The 22,455-nt window shown below is 43.2% G+C and overlaps 1 protein-coding gene across 1 annotated transcript in view; it reads right to left on the bottom strand.

Moving 5' to 3' along the window:
- Positions 1 to 22,455, bottom strand: part of WWC1 (WW and C2 domain containing 1) — a 138,022-nt gene that overhangs the window by 51,733 nt on the left and 63,834 nt on the right. Inside the window, exons 2-7 of the mRNA XM_073355938.2 lie at positions 21,536 to 21,645; positions 9,719 to 9,922; positions 5,903 to 5,979; positions 4,843 to 4,922; positions 1,586 to 1,715; positions 975 to 1,103 (exon numbers count right to left, since the gene is read on the bottom strand). Coding sequence (XP_073212039.1) covers positions 975 to 1,103; positions 1,586 to 1,715; positions 4,843 to 4,922; positions 5,903 to 5,979; positions 9,719 to 9,922; positions 21,536 to 21,645 — 730 coding nt within the window. The remainder of the gene's footprint in view (positions 1 to 974; positions 1,104 to 1,585; positions 1,716 to 4,842; positions 4,923 to 5,902; positions 5,980 to 9,718; positions 9,923 to 21,535; positions 21,646 to 22,455) is intronic.

Below are 22,455 nucleotides of genomic sequence, written 5' to 3'. Positions count from 1 at the left end.
TGTGATCCACAAACGCCAGCATGCCAGGCAGGGAGCCCCCCAAAGCTAGTCAATGGGAGATGCCAACCAGAAGGGTATATGTTAAGTCCCGCCCTGCTCACAGATATAGGCGCCTAAGTCTAGGCTGTAGGGAGGTGCTTATCTCTGCTTGAGATCCACAAATTGGAACCCACTTCCTTGAGTCACAGGGTTTAAACACTTTAGCTGCTTCTTGCTGCACATGAACTGACCAGAGAAGGAGGAGCTGCTGCTGCCACCCACCTTATAACTTTTAGCCCAGTGATTAAAGCACTCCTGTGGGACATGGAAGACCCAGGTACAGCAGGGGAGGAAGGTGGGAAAGCCCAGTTCAAATCCTCTCAGGAAGATACTCTAACTCCTGAGCTCTGTGATATTCTGATGGGGGGATCCATCAGTCTCTCCTACTGCCACTGTGGCAGAATAATGAAAGAGTGATTGGAGCAGGGGGACCAGACCCAGGGTCTCCCACCTGCTAGGTGGGTGCACTAATCACTGAATTATAGGAGTCACTCTCCCACACTCAGGCCCAATGACTATTAGGTGGGGAGGGGCGGGAGGGGAAAAGAGAGAGAGAGAAATCTCTGTAGTCCCATGGTTAGGGTCCCCACCTGGGAAGTGGGAGACCCCTGCTCAAATCATCTTTCACCTGCTGGCAGACAGGGGGGAATTGAACCTGAGTCTCCCACTTCCCCAAGTGCTCTAACCGCTGGGCTAAAAGTTATAAAATGGGCAGGTACCACCACCACTACCACCTCCTCCATTTTGAATGGAATTGCCGTTCGACTTATGACAACAGGTCAAATGAAACTTCAGTGAAAACCACACTGATGTTGAAACTCTGAAGGCCCATCAATTAATAGTTAATTGCTCTACCCTGAAGACTTGCAATATGACAACATTGATCCAGTGCAGAGAAATAATTTTTGCATGTGTTCGTGTCACGTGTTACTCACATTTCCTGAAACATCTGTTTGGGAGCTAACATCCAGATACTGTGGAGGTAATAAGGATGCATTGCTATCCCACAGGTCTGACTGTGATCCTCTGTCAGTCATGAAGCCATCCTTTAACCTGGCTAAGCTCTAAAACAAGAATTCAAAGTCATCTATTTTCTTGCCAGAAAAAATATCACCAGCTGCACAACATCATTACATTAAATGAGATATTTAAGCTTGAGTAAAAATCACAGTGACCTTTCTTTGATAAATAGTTCCTTACTCGGAACATGCATCTCACAGCAAGCTTTTCTTTGATGTTCTTGCTCTCATTTTAGAGATCTGGGGATGATAAAGTGCTTTAATTGAAGCCAATGTCACATCATACCATCTTTGAGTTTGTGATCAGTAAATAAAACCAAAAGGATGACAGCTCCACTCCAAACGTGACGTTGGGTCATTTTATATTAACTCCTGAACTAATAATTATATTCTTTGAAATAAAAGATTTAGTCTGCCCTAGATATTGTGAACATTTCCAGTTACATCATATCAACTTTGCAAGAGTGTTTCAAGGCAATGCCTTGTCCTTTCCATCAATGGCTCATTTTTTAAAATTATTTCAGTACCTGAATGAGATCTTGTTTTTCCTTCTCTCCTGAAGTGATTGCTTTCTTGATAGCTTTCATTTCACTTAATATGGCTTGTGCTTCATCAAGTTTGTATCCACCTTGAGTATCAGACATTTTCATATCAATTCTGCATGAAAAGTTACAAAATAAAAAGAGGAAAGAGACTTAAAACACTCAAGATATGCCCAAAATAATTTAGGCACGTGACGCCGTAGTTCAAGTTTATTAAAGAAATTTTACATGAATGCATTTCAAATGCTAAAACACATGCAACTTTCTGTGTCCACTTCCTAGCATGTAAACACTCTTAATCATGGGCTGTCCTCACCCATAAGAGGGATACAACATAGTTAGTGAATGATCATAGTTCTTTTCCGCTTTTGAATATATGCAGTTACATTAACCTCATGATATGCACTTACATTAACCTTGAGAATTCCACTATTCTGAAGCTAACTAAGAGGGGTTACTTTAATGCCATCCCTTTGGTTTTTGACATGCCTGCAATGAGAAACAAGTGCAGTGAAATAAAATTCCTACTATTGCCAACATCATATGTTGGGAGTCAAATTCCGGTGGAATTACTCCAAACTGATGCCCATCTAACAAGAGGAGAATTTGGACCATAGATGCTTTTACTTGTCTTCCTTCATGTGTTTGTAAATGTCAACAGAACAAACTTATTGAACATGTCTCTCATGTCTCTGTGATAACTTACAGCTTGACACTGCAAACACTGTTTGCAATGCTCACTATACTCAATTGTCCCATTCACAATGTAATAAGCATTTTCAGAATTAGAGGGCCCAAAAGTCATGTTCCAGAAAGCACCTGGACCAGCTGAAAAGTTAAGATGAATATTCAGGTCTGGTATTTTCAGATGTCTTGGCAAGATCCCCTCAAAACTGTAGAACATCACAAGGATTTCTCCACCTGGACAATGGCAGGATCAGTCTAAATGTGTATTGAGAATGGTACAAGGGAGACACTTTTGGCATGAGTGTTATAGAATATGCCGTTAATTAGTCTCCAGGTACTGGGCATGTTGCCATTTTGATATCTTCAGGATGAAGGAGCTCCTGTTATTTTCTATATCACTTATGTTAGTAGAATATGAAACAGTGGATTTTACAATGTACATGACAAAAACATGTAAGTAAACTTGTATAACCCAAGGACTATGGTATTCCTGAAAAATGCCAATAAATCTGAAAATTGCAAGCTAAAGTGTCAGCTCAGTGCTCCAAAATCAGAGTATCGGACATATTTTAGCAGCAAAGTGAGGCTAGTGTCACCTCAGAGTGAGTACAAAATTAAAACATACGAACCCCCCTCACAGTACTCTCTTCTCGATTCTAGTATAAGAGCTTTGTACTTCCAAGGACTAAGCAGGACCACCACAGAGAGGGGGAGAGTAAGAGGAAGTATTTGCCTAGAGGTATGGCTGTTGTTACTGCTTCAAACAGCAACAGGCAGAGATCTGCAGCCTGCAGGGAGGTTGTGGGGGCATCTGCACAGAACTACCATACAGTGAGTTATGCTTAATATATTTGTACAGGATTGATTGATGTACTCCAACATTTTAAAACAGGTTAAGATGTAAGTACCACTTAGGCATTAATAGACACAAATATTGTACACAGAGATCTTCAAGACACAACTAGTACACACTCCACCACTCTGCCTAAAGTGACAATTACAGATTCCACAACCCATCGAAAGCTAATCATCCATTTTAGGTTTCCTGATGATACAGGGCCTGGGTTTCGGAAGGGCTTCAGCATGGTTTCTGCTAGTCCTGGCACTTTTGGCATACTAGCACCCGGGTGCAAGCATGGAAAATGGAATTTGCCTACACAAATCTCATCATCCAAACACATTGTTAGAATATACCACTTATACTAGTAGATGCTAGTGCAACAAAGTATATGCAAGTATAAGCAAGGACTGAGATCTGAGAGTTATCCCCAGAGGTCTTTGACATCTGCAAAAGGCAGACAAATCCATGCAACAGGAATTCCTTTTCTTCTTCCTTCATAGTGGTGCCCTAGCACAGATTTTTATCTTGATTTTTATCTGCCTTCCCCTGAAAACAATGGAGTGTGACAAACCTAGGAGTCTTTCTATTCACTGCCAGAAAATAGAAATCAAACTCCATGAAGTTAATATATTCCTTCCTTCAAAGTGTCATTAAACAAATCCTCTTGGTTAATGACAGGCAAAGTGAATCACTGCACATTTTCCCTGCTTCCACATTGGAAATCTTCCTTCAGTAAACAGGATAATTTTATTTTCTCCTTCAATTCATCACAGCAGGAGAAAGAGATTGGAGGGCTTAGATTTAAGGAGCAACTGACAGAAGCTGTGAAAAAGTCATTTTTGTTCTATGTTTGTGCAGCACCTAGCACATCAGGGTCCTGGCCCATCCGTAGGGTTTCTAGGATGTCTGGTAATATAAATAAATACTCCTCAGAGATGTGACATATATCTGAAACCAATCTAGTAGCTGCTAAGCAACTGGTTTGTAAATTACAGAGGAAAGACTTCCTAAAAATTTGTAGGGAAACCAGTTTCGACATGTTCTGCATATTAAACTGAGCACAGACGTCATGGTGAAGTGGTGTATTCTCTTCAACAGAAGTAGGCTGAACAACTTGACAGCTGGTCTTTCCCTCCTCCCAAGGGAATTCTACTGAGAGGAGCTGGCACATCCATGAATTTGTAAGTGGTAAAAATTAACCACCTACACTATATGCCTCATTACTTAAGAAATGCCAACTGTTATTCCTACACTGGTAAGCATCAGGGTCCTTGTCTTTGTCCAGCTTTTCCTCAATGCCCCTAAAGACAATGACCCTTGAATCAAGACCCTGGGCCCTACCATGACATCAGTGTTAAGCAGTACTAGATGCAGTGAGCAGTACTGTAATTTAAATGATGACATAATGTGGCCTCATGACATTGTTGGAAGTGCGTTTTGGAGTTAAGTCAGTTTGTACTTGCTCACATTTGCTACACTAGCACTTACGGTGTGCAAGTGGCAGATTCTACTATGTGCTATGTGTGCTGCTTTTCGAGTCTGTCAGTTGTGTGCCCAGATGTTCACACCCTAGGAGCACACACAGGCACAGAAAAGGCTTGAATTATTCAAGCAGCTAAAGAAACTGGGGGGAGAAGGGGGTCAGTAGGGAGAGAGGAGAAGAGAGGAGGGAAAGAACTTTTCACCAGAATATAAGATTGTGCATTAAACTTACTTCTTTAGTGTCTGGAAGCCATGCTCTTTGTACTGCAGTTCCTGCCTCATATGAGCTACCTCTCTCTTCAATTTATTAACCTGTAGTAATTGGAAGAGCAGTGTTACATTTTCAGACTGATACATCCATTAAGATTAAAGGCACGGTATTATCCACACAATCAGAACACGCTTAATCAGGATGGGCATTTCAGGCTGAATCTCCTAGAATATCAATTTAGCACAACAACAGTGAATAGCCATAACTACTACTTCATCTGGACAGTATTATAAAATCACCCTTTAGTGGAGATATATTCATCCCGTTCCTAGAAGTTATGTAGCATCAAGTTAGGAGCAAGAGATGTGAAATTCTTAACTATTAAATACACAAGTTGACATATAAAGATTAAAAGGAGACAAATATGGAATCCAATGAATGTCATTTTTATTCAATAATGTTTAATGTCTTTACAGACTTTTTAAACATGGTTAAATAATAAGACAGCTGCTTAATTGCAATAATATAAGCCACCTACTGGGCTGTCCCAATTAAGAGATTTCATTGTACAGCTAACACAGTGGGAAGATAATGCAAATTGTAAACACATGGACCCTGTAGTTTTCTCTATTATGCTCCTCCATAGAAGCCTGACTCACCTACTTTAGATTGGGAACCAAAATGACCAGAAGTAAAGTCTCCATGAGAAGGGACAGCACTCTAAAAATCTGCACTGAACTGAACACAAAATAGCTACCAGTGTCTGGAGACCATTCCTAGGTATTTGAAATTGCAGTACAAAGTCACCACCTAGTTAAATACCTCATAATATCCTCTATCAGCTTTCAGGCAAGCTCAAAGCCTTCAAGAAAAATGTGTTATAGTTTAACTTTGGGACACTGACTTCAGAGAATTTCTGATCATTTATATTCTAGATTAAGGGCAGCAACATTAGCTCACTCAGCTGCCTTGGCATCTCCTTTAATATTTATATTATATTATATTATATTATATTTATCATGAGGTTTTGAAGCTTCTTAAGATCATTAATGGAAAGCAAAGGTCCATTTGTACTTCTTACCCTGGATTTTGTAGTAGCAATTTCAGCTTTAAGAATCTCCGGGTCATATTTAGAACTAGACGATGAGCCAGAGTGCACTGGAATGAAGAGAATATTGAATTAAGAATTCTATTTTATGGTAACGTGAGCTTTACAACACAACACACAAATCTGAAAGGAGGACTCCAATACTTTACACACAACCTGAAGAGTCAATATTTATTCTCTGAGTCCTAATGCTCTTTCCTGAGGAGACCAATTTATTTTCATCTTCTCTGCTTCACTTCATGCTCCAACTCTCTCCCCACACTCTGAGCAAAACAAGACCTCTCGCAGCTCTCCCCCACCTCAAGACCCTCTGCTCCTCCCTATGCTAGTTCTGCATCTTTTCTTCCAGTGTGACAGCACCCAGCAGCATGGTCAAATAATCACACTGGGAATGCATGCCAAAGAAAGTTGGAGATGCAGAACATGCTCCATCTGTAAGTCCTGATCTGGGACCAGTTCCCAGCAATCAAAATCCCTCCCTTCTACTTGGCCCAGTGCCTGAACACTAGGTCCATGCCCAGTTGCTTGGTCTCCTGCAATATCAAATCCATTAACAAAAACAAAATACCCACACCACACCCCGGAGGCAGCGAGGGGAGATTGTACGTAGGATTTCAATTTTAAAGTAGGGTTTTCTTGTAAACTAATCCATCAAATACACAACATAACAAGAAAACTGAAGAATGCATTACAGCCTTCTGAAGGGCCTGAGGACGTGGCAGACCATAGGATGTGCCGCTGGGGATTAGACCAATGTTCCATAAAGTGCAGCATCCTGTCTTCATCAGTGGACAAAACCCTTCTGCTTCAGAAGGCACAGCACTGCACAACTGGGAGCTATTTTAAGGGGTGGCTAGCGACAAGGAAACTGCTTTTTGATCTCTGCAATGATCCATTTATGCCCTGTAGTACGAAACTGTAGTTTTCTTTTCAGAAACATTAGCAGGATGCTATCAGAACCCTCCAGCGTGAGCATACAGTTTATAGTTCACAGAGTCCTGAGTAATATACAACAGAAGCGAATGGGATTCAGAGAAAGGGAAAAGCTTCAGGAAGAGACCAAAATGTCTGGGGCTGTTTACTTTAGAGATGAGACAGGGGACATAATGGCATACAAGCTGGAATAGTGGCATAGCAAAGTTAGATTGAGCACTTCTATTTATCATCATAAATATAAAGGGAAGGGTAACCACCTTTCTGTATACAGTGCTATAAAATCCCTCCTGGCCAGAGGCAAAACCCTTTCACCTGTAAAGGGTTAAGAAGCTAAGATAACCTCGCTGGCACCTGACCCAAAATGACCAATGAGGGGACAAGATACTTTCAAATCTGGGGGTGGGGAACAAAGGGTTCTGTCTGTCTGTGTGATGCTTTTGCCGGGAACAGATCAAGAATTCAGCCTTACAACTCCTGTTAAGTTAGTAAGTAATCTAGCTAGAAAATGCGTTAGATTTTCTTTTGTTTAATGGCTGATAAAATAAGCTGTGCTGGATGGAATGTATATTCCTGTTTTTGTGTCTTTTTGTAACTTAAGGTTTTGCCTAGAGGGATTCTCTATGTTTTGAATCTGATTACCCTGTAAGGTATTTACCATCCTGATTTTACAGAGGTGATTCTTTTACCTTTTCTTTAATTAAAATTCTTCTTTTAAGAACCTGATTGATTTTTCATTGTTCTTAAGATCCAAGGGTTTGGGTCTGTGTTCACCTGTACCAATTGGTGAGGATTATTATCAAGCCTTCCCCAGGAAAGAGGGTGTAGGGCTTGGGGGGATATTTTGGGGGAAGACATCTCCAAGTGGTCTCTTTCCTTGTTCTTTGTTTAAAACACTTGGTGGTGGCAGCATACTGTTCAAGGACAAGGCAAAGTTTGTACCTTGGGAAAGTTTTTAACCTAAGCTGGTAAGAATAAGCTTAGGGGGTCTTTCATGCAGGTCCCCACATCCGTACCCTAGAGTTCAGAGTGGGGAAGGAACCTTGACAATCCTCCTAGTAGAGATGAACATTTCAATGAAACTGAAAGGCAGCAAAATTAAAATTACTTATACAACTTTTAATGTAATCCAGAATTAGCCTGTAGAACTCATTGACACAAGATATAATTGAGGAAAATTTCTCAGCAGGATTTTAAAAGGTTTGGTCATTTATGTGGATAATGAGAACATCTAGAGCATGCAGCTATGTTAGGCTAATCCTCTGGTGGGTTGCCAGACAGTTTGTTTACATTTGCATGGCCGCTCGCAGCTCCCAGTGGCCGCAGTTCACCGTTCCCGGCCAATGGGAGCTGCGGGAAGTGGCGCGGGCTGCAGGGACATGGGAGCTGTGGGCAACCATGCAAATGTAAACAAACTGTCTGGCAGCCTGCCAGTGGATTACCCTGACAGGCCATATGCATCCCGTGGGCCACAGGTTGCCCACCATTGATCTAAAGTTTACAGTAATAAGGATTAAAAAAAAACCAATGTTTTGGAAGGGATACAAATCATCTCTTTTTCAGGGCATTAGCCAGCCTCTAACTGATTGGGTTAGGAAGAAACTTTGCCTTTTGCGGGGGGTTCAATGCATATTCTTCTGAAGCAGCTGGTACAGACCCCTTTCAGACAGAATAGTGAATTAAGTGGCCACTAGTCTGATCTGGTATAGCAATTATATTCTTAAATGCATAGACGGTACTACAGACATATCTGGATAGAAAGGGAAATCAGTGTGTTCTGATGACATAAACATGAGTGGTTTGGAATGTCAAAGCCCAGAGAAGTAGGTGTGTGCTACCTGAATATTTCCAACACTGTGCTAATGTATAACATTTTACATGAAAACTTACACAATATACTAAAATTATTTTGCCATCCATACATGTTATTTCAGAAAATAAATATAGTGTGGCAACTTGCTGAGGTTAGACTAAGTCAGCATCCAGCAGAGGAAGAGGTGCAGTCAGGCCCAGCACTCACACAGACAGACCCAGAGAACAGTAGGAAGTGGGATGAAAGGAAAAGAGAAAATAGGCAGTGTGAGTGGACAGGAAGAGGTGGCTGGAAGACCACTTATATAGAAAATGAGGACAGGCAATCTTCATAAAATTGACTGCTCAGCTACAAAGCAGGAGATAACACTCCAGTCATCATACAGTTGACGTATCTGTGAAATAAGATGAACATTTGAATCATTACTAGCTATTGACAATTGTTCCAAGGCCAGAGTTTCAGAAGCAGTCCTTGATTTTGCCTAACTTGAAACATCACATGGAGAATCTTTGGGTGGTGTGGAAGAGAAACAGCTAGCTCTACACTACTGCTCATCCAGCCCCATTGTAAGGAGTGCATGTGGATGGATTTGCTTGACAAGTATAATTACACAGCATTCAGGGAATTGCTATGAATGTGAGCACCAAACCATTCCTTGACAGCCCCAGGTTTCAGAGGAGCACAGAGGTGGCAGATAGGCACATCTGACCATGTCCCTTTACCCTCCCACCACACACTGCCTGGCACAGCTGGGGATCTAGCATTAATTACACTTAATTACCTTACAGTTTGCTAATCCCCAAACTGATCATTTGCCCACCTGAGATACTGGTGTCTCTCCTCTTCAGCCTGATTTAGTTTGAAGACAGATAAGCCAGAGAGAATAGGTAAGACTCGGCCCTTGATGTTAAAGGTCTGTCCTATCAGGAGCAGCTACAAAGAGTTAACTTTACTCCAAAACCAGTTACAAAAACAAGTTACAAATTGTTTTCCTGGTTGTATCATGATGCTGTTTCCCACTTGCTAGACAGTTTAATACTTACAGCTGATCTGAGAGCCCAGTTTGTGTTCCCAAACGTCATGTAGCTGCCTGTATTCCTGCTGGGCCAATTCAAGTCTCTGCTGTTTCACCTGGTAGATCTCTTTCTGAGCAGCGATTGCCTCTTGGGCCAGTATCAGATAGTCCTTCAGCATAAGTTCCTGCTCCCACCGCCATTGCACACGAGGGTCCTCTATCTGTGTGGATTCTTAGCAGAGATAAAAGTCCTTACTCAAAAGATGGACAGGATAATATCACTCAAGAGAAAACAAAGACACCAAGAGAAAAAGTGTGCCTAGCATCACCTCCCCTCACTTATGTCAGTATTTAGAATGAAACTTCCAAATCTTTTTTGTCTGCTAAGTGTCTAGCAATCTGCAGATCTAAAGTGAAATTGGTTGAATTACTGTATAAAAATGGTAAATGGTAAAATAATAAGTGCTAGTTTCAGCAACAGATTCTAGTTATGCAAAAAGCTATTGTGGAACAATTTCTATTCTTATTAATATTTTTTTTTAGATAAAATATTGAGGGCTTGAGACTTTTCACGGATGTTCTCTACTGGGGGGCCATGATCTGTTCTAAATATGTAATTTATATATGCCACTTCACAAACCAAGGAAAACATTGTTACAGATACAACATTATCCATGTGACTTCCCTATAGTCACAGCAACAAAGACTGCAAAATAAAATGTTTGGCAGTGAAGAAGGACTAAGTCTGTAGTGAGGCAGCAGGGAGGAAATCAATATTTTAATCAGATTCTAAAAAAATATTACAAATACAGGATAATTAAGTCATTTAATGTAGCCAAGTGCATCCCTTTAAAGCCTGGTCCACACTTCAAACACAGTTCAACTTCGCTACAAACTTTTAGGGGTGTCAAAAATCCACACCCTGAGCACTGTAGCTACGCCAACTTAGTCTTCAATGTAGAGCGGTGGCTCCCAAACTGGGGTTTGCAAAATGTTACAGGGGATTCTCAGGAAAAAATTCCCTAATGGTGGACAGAGCTGTCCCTAGGGATAGCATGGGGCCAGCAGCCTGGAGCCCCAGGACTTCCAAGAGCTAAGCCGATCAAACCAAGCACATCTAAATCTCCTCAGTGTGATAAACTTCAAGACTCCTTGTAAGAAATGAAAAGGGAGGTGGATATTTTTTGCTGTTTTTAAAATTAAATAGGAAGCTAGTATTGTTTTAAAAATTATTATGAAGAACAAGTTTAAGCTTTATTGTAACATGCGTTGTTTGCCTGGACTGTTCAAGACCTGAATGCTTGCGTGGGAGGAACTCTTTGAGCTGTTTTCTTAAATACCTTCATGCTGTTTCATGTCTGATACTCCTTGATGAAACATAGGAGCCTTGTCTTCTAACAGGCTAATTCAAAGTGATACAAGTGAGATCTACAAAAGTAAGATCTTGGAAGAGTGTTGCCATTTTCATAATGTAATAAAAATACTATAATGATTAATAATTAATAATAAATAGTGTGTAATAAGTATGTCATAAAAACAAATTTTATATTTCCAAGATCAGTGCTTTTATAATTTATACTCCGGTAAAGGAGAAAATCCCTGGAAATATTCATTTTTAGGAGGGGGTTCACAAGACATTTTAGTGAAAGGCATTCACAGGTTGTTAAAGTTTGGGAACGACTGATGTAGAGGCAGCTAGGTCAATGGAACCTAGCTACCACTGTTCAAGGAAGTGTAGTTCCTACAACAATGGGAAAAAACCTTCCATATCTGTAGTCTACATCTATACCATGGCATTGTAGCAGTCGCGCCTATACTATAGACATGGCCCAATTACGTTGTGTCATTAGTGCCTTGAGACAGGACTAAACTTCTATTTTCCCCATTTAAAGGATGTACAGCAATATCATTCTACTCATTTTAAGACAAAGGAGCAAGGGGGAGAACTGTTATAAGGAAAATAATTTTTACATAATGGAACTGTCGCTATTCTGGACAGTTTAATGGACTCTGTGGGCTCCATTATTCCGATACAATGAATTCACAGCCTTCTATGAAGAAAAGTCACATAACGGTCACTTAAGTTGCCACTCTTAATACAACTTATATTTTAATTCTATTATTTCATTTTCGTGGTGTGAGCGAGTGTTTCAAAATTTCTCATTTTTCTCTCAGCTCTACTGTATGTGCCATTGCCAATTTGAAATGCAAAAACAGGAGTTGCCATTATTCAGCTAACTTTAAATGCTCTAGGATGCCTGAACTGACAATGCTTGAATGAGGCTGTCTAGTTACTATGTATTGAATAATTAATAAAGAGGGCCTGGTTGAAACCATCTGTGGGACACTAATCTGCATATTTTAAGAGTTTCTTTAAATATTTAGAAGAAACTGCCAGAGCTGAAGCTCAGAAGAGGTCTAAAGTCAGCCAGAATATTATCTTCATAGTTGGAAGATACAGGATCAAGAGAAGCACACCCATTTTGATGAAAACCCTAGATATACTTACAGCAGTTTAACCAAGGCCTCAAAGCTGTTGGCATTACTCTACAAGGGGGACACAATTATGCTGGGGGAAAGCCTCCTAACACAGAATATCCCTCCAGTAATGTGTTTTCAAATAAGTGCTTGCTGTGCATGTGTAGCTAGAGACATGCAGCACACACATGGCACTTTAAAGAGGTGAAAGTAATGCAATAACCGGCACAGCCTGAACATACAGGTTACAAAAACAATACAAACCAAAATCCCAAGAGATGCAGCAGTCTAGTTTAGACACAGCCTTTTCCCACAAAAGTTTAATATTGCTACCATTAGTGTAGGCAAGATGTGAGCTGCTGTGGGTCTGAAAAGCTGTTTTAAAATCACTTCTAAAACCGGTGGCTAGTTTCCGCTATCCGAGGTCTGTCATCCACTCAAGGTGTGGGTGAGGCCATACGCTGTTCCAGCAGGACATGAAAGCTGCTGAAGTGTTCCGGGTAACCTTAGAGTAGGGACAGAGAGAGGAGCAGTGTCTGGAATGCACAGCATCAGACAAGCAACAAGAATTTGAAAATCCCAGTGGCAGTGCTCCCAGCTAAATTTTAGCAATCCAAAACCACTCTGATTCTCAGTGAATCACTCAGCTCTTCCTATTTGGAAAATTCACTTTGCTTTGTGTCCAAAGCCAGAAGGGTCAAATCTTCAGCAGAACACCCCAAGGAAGCTGTATGAAACTTCCCATGCATGTGACTTGCCCAAGATCATGTAGTAGGTCAGCATTGGAACCAGAATTAGAAACCACAGGCTCCTGATTCCTAATTGCATGCTTAATACATTAAATCAGAATACCTCTGAGGAATACTATTTAACCTTAGAATCTTGGACTCCAAGTCCGTAAGTTGGGGATAATTTACCTACCCATAGCTACAACCTCTCCCTGTATATTTTCAGAGACTACTTGTACTAAACGTAATACCCCCATTTTGCACTTGCAGAACTGAGATACCACCACAATTCAGAAGTGTGAATTTGAGAGAAAGCAGCTGATTTTTCAAACACCCAAATTATGTTTGTTCAAAGTTTCATGAAACACATTATGAACTTCTAAAAAATTGGCAAAAAATCTTTTTAAAATGTGACAGCTGACAGGTATTCCCTTGGTCCTGTTTAAAAAACAGTTGGGTTCTTCCCCAGCCCTCTTTAGCATATCTATATCGCATTTTTCAATGCAGTTCTTAGTTCAAGTGACCTTTGCAGATGTGAGCATGTGAAGTGAGGATGAACTAAAAAGTTTGCTTTCTCATGAGTAGTGTTAATACTGCCAAGGATTGCAAGGTGATTTCACCTACCCAGGAAGTAGATCAGTGTTCTATCCCCTTTTTGCAGATTAGTAAACTGAGGCACGGGCAATGTGACTTTGCTATTAACTTGCTGTGTGACCAAGGAAAGCTGGAGACTGAAAACCCAGGAGTTCTGATGTGCAATCCTGTGCATTGGCCACAAAACCACCTTGCCCTCTAGTTTTCTGCTCACATATACTCACCTTTCCCCTCACCATGGTCTCTAGTCCACTACCTTGTCCTCCCCGTTATTGCTGTAGTGGAGTTTCACACTCCCTACTTCTCAGTCTTCTATCCCTGCATTTTTTTAAACCCTCTTGTCTCTGCCATGCTGGGACCTGTGAATGCTCAGGACCAAACAGCAGCTGTGCTGGCCATCTATTCTTCCCCACTTCCTGCATCAATGTGCTGCACTAAGAAGCCTGGCAGGGGTGAGGGTACCTGCAAAAGGGAAAAGGGAGGAAGCCCTGACAGCATCTGGTCATTGGAGGATGGGCTGAAAGGAGAACACTTCAGCTGACATAAGACACACAGCAAGGGCAAATGTGACTCATTCAGGTAAGTGATACTTGGCAGGAGACTAATACAGAAGATCAACTATGCAATTGTATAGGGAGACCACAGTCTGTTCTCTCTTGCATCAGAGCATTTAATTCATCACAATTAGTAATCAAAGCATCAAGCTACATTCCCCCAGTTGCAGCACAAATTGAGCACCAATTACAAAATATGCAATCATGAATCAGGTATCGTTGCAGAGAGTGGACCAGATGATATGTCTGGGGCGAGAAAGCAGAAGGAGACTCCGCTGGTTGGAAGGCATGAGATGCTATGTCCTGAGGTTGGGAGTTCCACGACCACCACTCCCAAGAGGAGAAGGCGGGTGGTGGTGGTCGGGGACTCTCTCCTCCGGGGGACTGAGTCATCTATCTGCCGCCCTGACCGGGAAAACCGAGAAGTCTGCTGCTTGCCGGGGGCTAAGATTCGCGATGTGACGGAGAGACTGCCGAGACTCATCAAGCCCTCGGATCGCTACCCCTTCCTGCTTCTCCACGTGGGCACCAATGATACTGCCAAGAATGACCTTGAGCGGATCACTGCGGATTATGTGGCTCTAGGAAGAAGGATAAAGGAGTTGGAGGCGCAAGTGGTGTTCTCGTCCATCCTCCCCGTGGAAGGAAAAGGCCTAGGTAGGGAGCGTCGAATCGTGGAAGTCAACGAATGGCTACGCAGGTGGTGTCGGAGAGAAGGCTTTGGTTTCTTTGACCATGGGATGGTGTTCCATGAAGGAGCTGGGCAGAGATGGGCTCCATCTTACGAAGAGAGGGAAGAGCATCTTAGCCAGCAGGCTGGCTAACCTAGTGAGGAGGGCTTTAAACTAGGTTCACCGGGGGAAGGAGACCAAAGCCCTGAGGTAAGTGGGAAAGCGGGATACCGGGAGGAAGCACAGGCAGGAATGTCTGTGAGGGGAGGGCTCCTGCCTCATACTGGGAATGAGGGGCGATCAACAGGTTATCTCAAGTGCTTATATACAAATGCACAAAGACTTGGAAACAAGCAGGGAGAACTGGAGGTCCTGGTGATGTCAAGGAACTATGACGTGATCGGAATAACAGAGACTTGGTGGGATAACTCACATGACTGGAGTACTGTCATGGATGGTTATAAACTGTTCAGGAAGGACAGGCAGGGCAGAAAAGGTGGGGGAGTAGCACTGTATGTAAGGGAGCAGTATGACTGCTCAGAGCTCCGGTACGAAACTGCAGAAAAACCTGAGTGTCTCTGGACTAAGTTTAGAAGTGTGTGCAACAAGAGTGATGTAGTGGTGGGAGTCTGCTATAGACCACCGGACCAGGGGGATGAGGTAGATGAGGCTTTCTTCCGGCAGCTCACGGAAGCTACTAGATCGCATGCCCTGATTCTCATGGGTGACTTTAATTTTCCTGATATCTGCTGGGAGAGCAATACAGCGGTGCATAGACAATCCAGAAAGTTTTTGGAAAGCGTAGGGGACAATTTCCTGGCGCAAGTGCTAGAGGAGCCAACTAGGGGGGGCGCTTTTCTTCACCTGCTGCTCACAAACCGGGTAGAATTAGTGGGGGAAGCAAAAGTGGATGGGAATCTGGGAGGCAGTGACCATGAGTTGGTTGAGTTCAGGATCCTGACGCAGGGAAGAAAGGTAAGCAGCAGGATACGGACCCTGGACTTCAGGAAAGCAGACTTCGACTCCCTCAGGGAACGGATGGCCAGGATCCCCTGGGGGACTAACTTGAAGGGGAAAGGAGTCCAGGAGAGCTGGCTGTATTTCAAGGAATCCCTGTTGAGGTTACAGGGACAAACCATCCCAATGAGTCGCAAGAATAGTAAATATGGCAGGCAACCAGCTTGGCTTAATGGTGAAATCCTAGCGGATCTTAAACATAAAAAAGAAGCTTACAAGAAGTGGAAGGTTGGACATATGACCAGGGAAGAGTATAAAAATATTGCTCGGGCATATAGGAATGATATCAGGAGGGCCAAATCGCACCTGGAGCTGCAGCTAGCCAGAGATGTCAAGAGTAACAAGAAGGGTTTCTTCAGGTATGTTGGCAACAAGAAGAAAGCCAAGGAATGTGTGGGCCCCTTACTGAATGAGGGAGGCAACCTAGTGACAGAGGATGTGGAAAAAGCTAATGTACTCAATGCTTTTTTTGCCTCTGTTTTCACTAACAAGGTCAGCTCCCAGACTGCTGCGCTGGGCATCACAAAATGGGGAAGAGATGGCCAGCCCTCTGAGGAGATAGAGGTGGTTAGGGACTATTTAGAAAAGCTGGACGTGCACAAGTCCATGGGGCCGGACGAGTTGCATCCGAGAGTGCTGAAGGAATTGGCGGCTGTGATTGCAGAGCCATTGGCCATTATCTTTGAAAACTCGTGGCGAACCGGGGAAGTCCCGGATGACTGGAAAAAGGCTAATGTAGTGCCAATCTTTAAAAAAGGGAAGAAGGAGGATCCTGGGAACTACAGGCCAGTCAGCCTCACCTCAGTCCCTGGAAAAATCATGGAGCAGGTCCTCAAAGAATCAATCCTGAAGCACTTGCATGAGAGGAAAGTGATCAGGAACAGCCAGCATGGATTCACCAAGGGAAGGTCATGCCTGACTAATCTAATCGCCTTTTATGATGAGATTACTGGTTCTGTGGATGAAGGGAAAGCAGTGGATGTATTGTTTCTTGACTTTAGCAAAGCTTTTGACACCGTCTCCCACAGTATTCTTGTCAGCAAGTTAAGGAAGTATGGGCTGGATGAATGCACTATAAGGTGGGTGGAAAGCTGGCTAGATTGTCGGGCTCAACGGGTAGTGATCAATGGCTCCATGTCTAGTTGGCAGCCGGTATCAAGTGGAGTACCCCAAGGGTCGGTCCTGGGGCCGGTTTTGTTCAATATCTTCATAAATGATCTGGAGGATGGTGTGGATTGCACTCTCAGCAAATTTGCGGATGATACTAAACTGGGAGGAGTGGTAGATACGCTGGAGGGGAGGGATAGGATACAGAAGGACCTAGACAAATTGGAGGATTGGGCCAAAAGAAATCTGATGAGGTTCAATAAGGATAAGTGCAGGGTCCTGCACTTAGGACGGAAGAACCCAATGCACAGCTACAGACTAGGGACCGAATGGCTAGGCAGCAGTTCTGCGGAAAAGGACCTAGGGGTGACAGTGGACGAGAAGCTGGATATGAGTCAGCAGTGTGCCCTTGTTGCCAAGAAGGCCAATGGCATTTTGGGATGTATAAGTAGGGGCATAGCGAGCAGATCGAGGGACGTGATCGTTCCCCTCTATTCGACATTGGTGAGGCCTCATCTGGAGTACTGTGTCTAGTTTTGGGCCCCACACTTCAAGAAGGATGTGGATAAATTGGAGAGAGTCCAGCGAAGGGCAACAAAAATGATTAGGGGACTGGAACACATGAGTTATGAGGAGAGGCTGAGGGAGCTGGGATTGTTTAGCCTGCAGAAGAGAAGAATGAGGGGGGATTTGATAGTTGCTTTCAACTACCTGAAAGGGGGTTCCAAAGAGGATGGCTCTAGACTGTTCTCAATGGTAGCAGATGACAGAACGAGGAGTAATGGTCTCAAGTTGCAGTGGGGGAGGTTTAGATTGGATATTAGGAAAAACTTTTTCACTAAGAGGGTGGTGAAACACTGGAATGCGTTACCTAGGGAGGTGGTAGAATCTCCTTCCTTAGAGGTTTTTAAGGTCAGGCTTGACAAAGCCCTGGCTGGGATGATTTAACTGGGAATTGGTCCTGCTTTGAGCAGGGGGTTGGACTAGATGACCTTCTGGGGTCCCTTCCAACCCTGATATTCTATGATTCTATGATCAATAAAATTCAGGCACAGGGCTCGATTCATCCCAGTTGATGTGAGAAGGTGCCTTGAGAATATCAGATGAAGAGATTATACAAGCACAGATTATTCTGTAATTTGTTGTTTTTCGCTTGTGTCTATCACTCAGTTCAGAGCTTGTTGTAATGGTTTCGTGTTTGAGGAATAAAGGCTCACTTTGTTAGCATCACTGTTTGGCAAGAGAATTTTGGCTTATCTCAAATGAAGCTCTGAAAAAAAGTTGTACTGCAGTCTGAGAAGTACGAATTTGGGAAGTTCATTAATAATATACGATAGATATATAATATTCTGGGTATGCAATTCAATTGAATTATGTTTACTTTATCTCAGATAGTAGGTTAGAAGTGTTCTCAGCTCATTTCATCTGACTGGTTGCTGGCATTGGATTTAATTTAGCTCTGTCCTTGGGTGTACTGCTTATAATTAGACTGAAATTTTTAAACCTGCTACCATACTGAAAATTCCTTCCCCTACAGAACAAAATGAAATAGTCCCTGGGGAGCGGGTATCACTTTGGTCTCTTCTCCAAATGATTCTGTAAGCAACCAACACAAGATGTGTCTGTTGATCAGCCACAGAAAGCTGACTATGGTTTGATCTATTATGGTTATGAATAGAGCTGGTTTGGAAAATGGGGGTAGTGATTTTTCTCCCCTCCCCCCAATCAAAATTTGTTGATAAAGTTTCAAGCCAGTTCTAGTTCTGAGTAAGAAGATGCCACCAATATGCCTGCAATATTCTTTAAACTGTCTGGTGCCAAGTATCTGTGGGGTTTGCCATCCATGAGAAACCAAAGCTTTTAAGAGTAACAGTGGTCATTCAGGCCTCAATCCGTCAATTAGATTTGCATGAGCAGAGCTGCACTGAGTTCAATGAGGATATGCCAATGTGAATCAGACTGAAGTATCAGGAGCCCAATGCAGCTACAGAAAAGTATTGTCTACTTCAGGTTTATGGAGCAAGCAGAACAAGTATTTCCAACCAACTTCACTGAATGCCTTCTCTGCACTGAATAAAAATGGCCACCATACTAAGACACTATATACATTTCTTTATAGTGTCTTAAAGACCATGCAGTTAGCAAGATTGGATGGTCAGTGGGAACATTTTTTGGAGTTTTCCCTGTCCGAAGAGTTTCTCTGATGAGTTCTTCTCTTAAGAGTCAGTGGTAAGAAATAGCTAGACAAAGCTGATTTGTATTCCTTCTAGAATCCTGCTGGGAAGATTAACACAGCAACTCCTCTTGCAGTTTAATGACAGAATTGCCTTCAATACCTCTGCCTCTAATATCCCTGTCCAAAGTATTTCTCTGAGCATCTGTTAGCTGTGACAATCTGAATGAGTCAAAGCAAGTTAGTCTATTCCACAAAGCAAGGCCTACTTTTCTCTATATATGCTAGAGTAAAGTGATTTCATTTTGGGGGGGCCAAATCTAATTATTCTTATTTCTTTGCAAGAGCTGTGCCTTTCAGGGGGCTGATTCTAATACAACTCAAAAACACACTTACAATGACATTTCATTTCAGCAGCCTTTGTAATATGTATCCAGTGTGACAAAGTTCCTGCTCTACCTTGGTGGGTCTTGCGCTTATTGGCGGATTTGCTCGCCTTGGAGCTTAACAGCAGCCCTCAGCTTGGCCGTTTTTCTGAATTCACAGTCCAGGTCGACTCCTTCTGTGTCTGACAAGGAGTTGGGAGGATTTGGGGGGAACCCGGACCCGCCCTCTACTCCGGGTTCCAGCCCAGGGCCCTGTGGAATGCAGCTGTGTAGAGTGCCTCCTGGAACAGCTGTGCAACAGCTGCAACTCCCTGGGCTACTTCCCCATGGCCTCCTCCCAACACCTTCTTTATCTTCACCCTAGGACCTTCTTCCTGGTGTCTGATAATGCTTGTACACCTCAGTCCTCCAACAGTCTGCGTTCTCACTCCCAGCTCCTCACACACACACCACAAACTGAAGTAAGCTCCTTTTTAAAACCCAGGTGCCCTGATTAGCCTTCCTTAGTTGATTCTAGCAGCTTCTTGATTGGCTGCAGGTGTTCCAATCAGCCTGTCTTAATTATCTCCAGAAGGTTCCTGATTTTTCTGGAACATTCCCTGTAACCTTACCCAGGGAAAAGGGACCTACTTAGCCTGGGGCTAATATATCTGCTTTCTATTACTCTCCTATAGCTATCTGGCCCGACCCTGTCATACCAGCTACTGTACTTTGAAATAAATATGCATGTTTGCACTCAATTTCTCTGAAAGCCATCTAAGCTTCTTGTAATGCACAATACTTTAGGCCGATGGAGCAGCCTTACCAAGAGGGCATCCAGAGGCTTAGCCTCTTAGTGCTGAGAATGAAACTGCATGAAAACTACAAATATTAACAATCTCAAGATGGTGTACCATTTTATTATATTCCAAATCTACTTTACTAAAAGTTTTGCTTCTGAAGAGAGAGAATGAAGAGCTGTATTAAGCAAACACCTCCCCCATACACTTACAGAACCTCTAGAAGTATTTAGAGACAATGGGTGAAATTCAGCCTTGTGCAGAGGTCAGCACAAGGTCTTTGCACTATTTAAGTGCTTTGAGCTGACCCTCTGCATGGAGGTGAATTTCACCCAGAGAGTGGACTCCCGTCAGCATCCAGGTCCTTTAGGAACTTGGTCTTTTCATCAGCTGGGGAGCGATAACCCATTTGTAGCAGATAGAGGCTGATGAACTGCAGAGGCCCAATTCTCCCCTTCACACTATGAATGCAACTCCCAAGGCAGGGGCAGGCAAACTTTTTGGCCTGAGGGTCACATCGGGTTTCCAAAATTGTATGGCGGGCCGGTTAGGGGAGGCCGTGTCTTCCCAAACAGCCAGGCATGGCCCAGCCCCCTGCCTCCTAGCCGACTCCCCCCCACCCGCGCTTCTCACCCCGACGGCTCCTGCCCCATCCAACCCACCCTGTCCCCTGACGGCCCCCCCGGGACTCCTACCCCATCCACCACCCCCAGACACCCCACCCCTGACTGTCCCCCGCCACCCAATCCAACTCCCCACCTCCTTCCTGACTGCCCCCCCTCCCAGGATCCCTGCCCCATTCACACCCCTGCCCTCTGACTACCCCCCCCAACTCCCCTACCCTCTATCCAACCCTCTCCCCCCCCCCCGCCCAACCCCCTTAAGACACTGCCTGGAGCACCAGTGGCTGGCAGCGCTACAGCTGTGCCGCCCAGTGCACCAGGTCAGGCCATGGCTCTGCAACTGCACTGCCTGGCTGCCCACAGCATTGCACCGGCAGTGTGGCTCGCTGAGGCTGCAGGGGAGGGAGGACAGCGGGGGAGGGGCTGGGTCTAGCCTCCCAAGCCAGGAACTCAGGGCCGGGCAGGAGGGTCCCGCAGGCCAGATGTGGCCCGTGGGCCGTAATTTGCCCACCTCTGTCCTAAGGAGATATTTGCATCCTGCAAGAGGGAGAATCCAGCTCCTGGAGATTTAGGTCTTCTGGGTGGAGTCAAGGTGCAGGGAGTGGTCTATTTGTGGTGATCATGTTCTTTGGCCATTGGAGCTTATTTCTAATATGCTATGATAATGTATGCATAATGAATCGGTAAATAAGTGGACTATACACAATAATATATTGCAAAACATATATCACTTACTGCTATTGTGGTCTACGTAATAAACTCCAACTTGAGGGTCATAAGCTTCTTCCCATCCTAATGGCAATTCATCACTAATGCAGTCAGCAAAGGTTAGTGGTTTAGTATACCTGAAAGGCAAAACAAAATTGATTTTACACACAAAATTTCCAGCTAAGTGCTTTAAAAATATATTAGCCCTTCTTGAAAAGATTCAATGGGAAAATAATGGAAGCCTACATTTTAAAGGTTTCATTTTTTTAGTGATCGTACACAAGTTGTTCTTTCTGTCTAAATTAACAGCAAGATTAATTCACTTTCTGACAAAATTCCCAGCCCTAGTCTGGTTCAGCCAGTACTCATTCAACAGGAGAACATTAAGAACTTTGCCAGAAACAGTTCTGCTCCCATAATTGAAAGACTGAAGACTCTTTGCGGGCGAGTCATGCATTCAAAAAAAAATTGTAGACAAGTAGGAGCAAGATGAGAAATGTGAATTACGAAGTGTGAATAGTTAAAGCTGCATAATCAATAGTAAGGAGGTGAGGAATGTGGGACCATTTGCCATATGATGCCAGTCATTGCATGGCAATAAATTCTGTTTTATGAATGATATTAAATTAGATTAGTTTTACAAAAATGTGTAATACAACTAATTGATAAGTGAAGTTCTTTTTATTCTTTTAAGCAGACAAATCTGAGGAACTGTCCAAGACTGAGATGTCAATAGAAATTTTGGAACAAATTGATAAATTGAACAGTAGTAAGTCACCAGGACCAGATGGTATTCACCCAAGAGTTCTGAAGAAACTCAAATATGAAACTGCAGAACTACTAACTGAGGTATATAACCTATCACTTAAAATCGGCCTCTGTACCAGATGACTGGAGAATAGCTAATGTAACGCCAATATTTTAAAAAGGCTCTAGAGGTGATACTA

The sequence above is a fragment of the Lepidochelys kempii genome, chromosome 8 (assembly GCF_965140285.1).
Source record: "Lepidochelys kempii isolate rLepKem1 chromosome 8, rLepKem1.hap1, whole genome shotgun sequence".
Lineage (NCBI taxonomy): Eukaryota > Metazoa > Chordata > Testudines > Cheloniidae > Lepidochelys > Lepidochelys kempii.
Note: the sequence above shows the minus strand (reverse complement) of the source record. Positions and strands in the feature narration are given on the sequence as shown.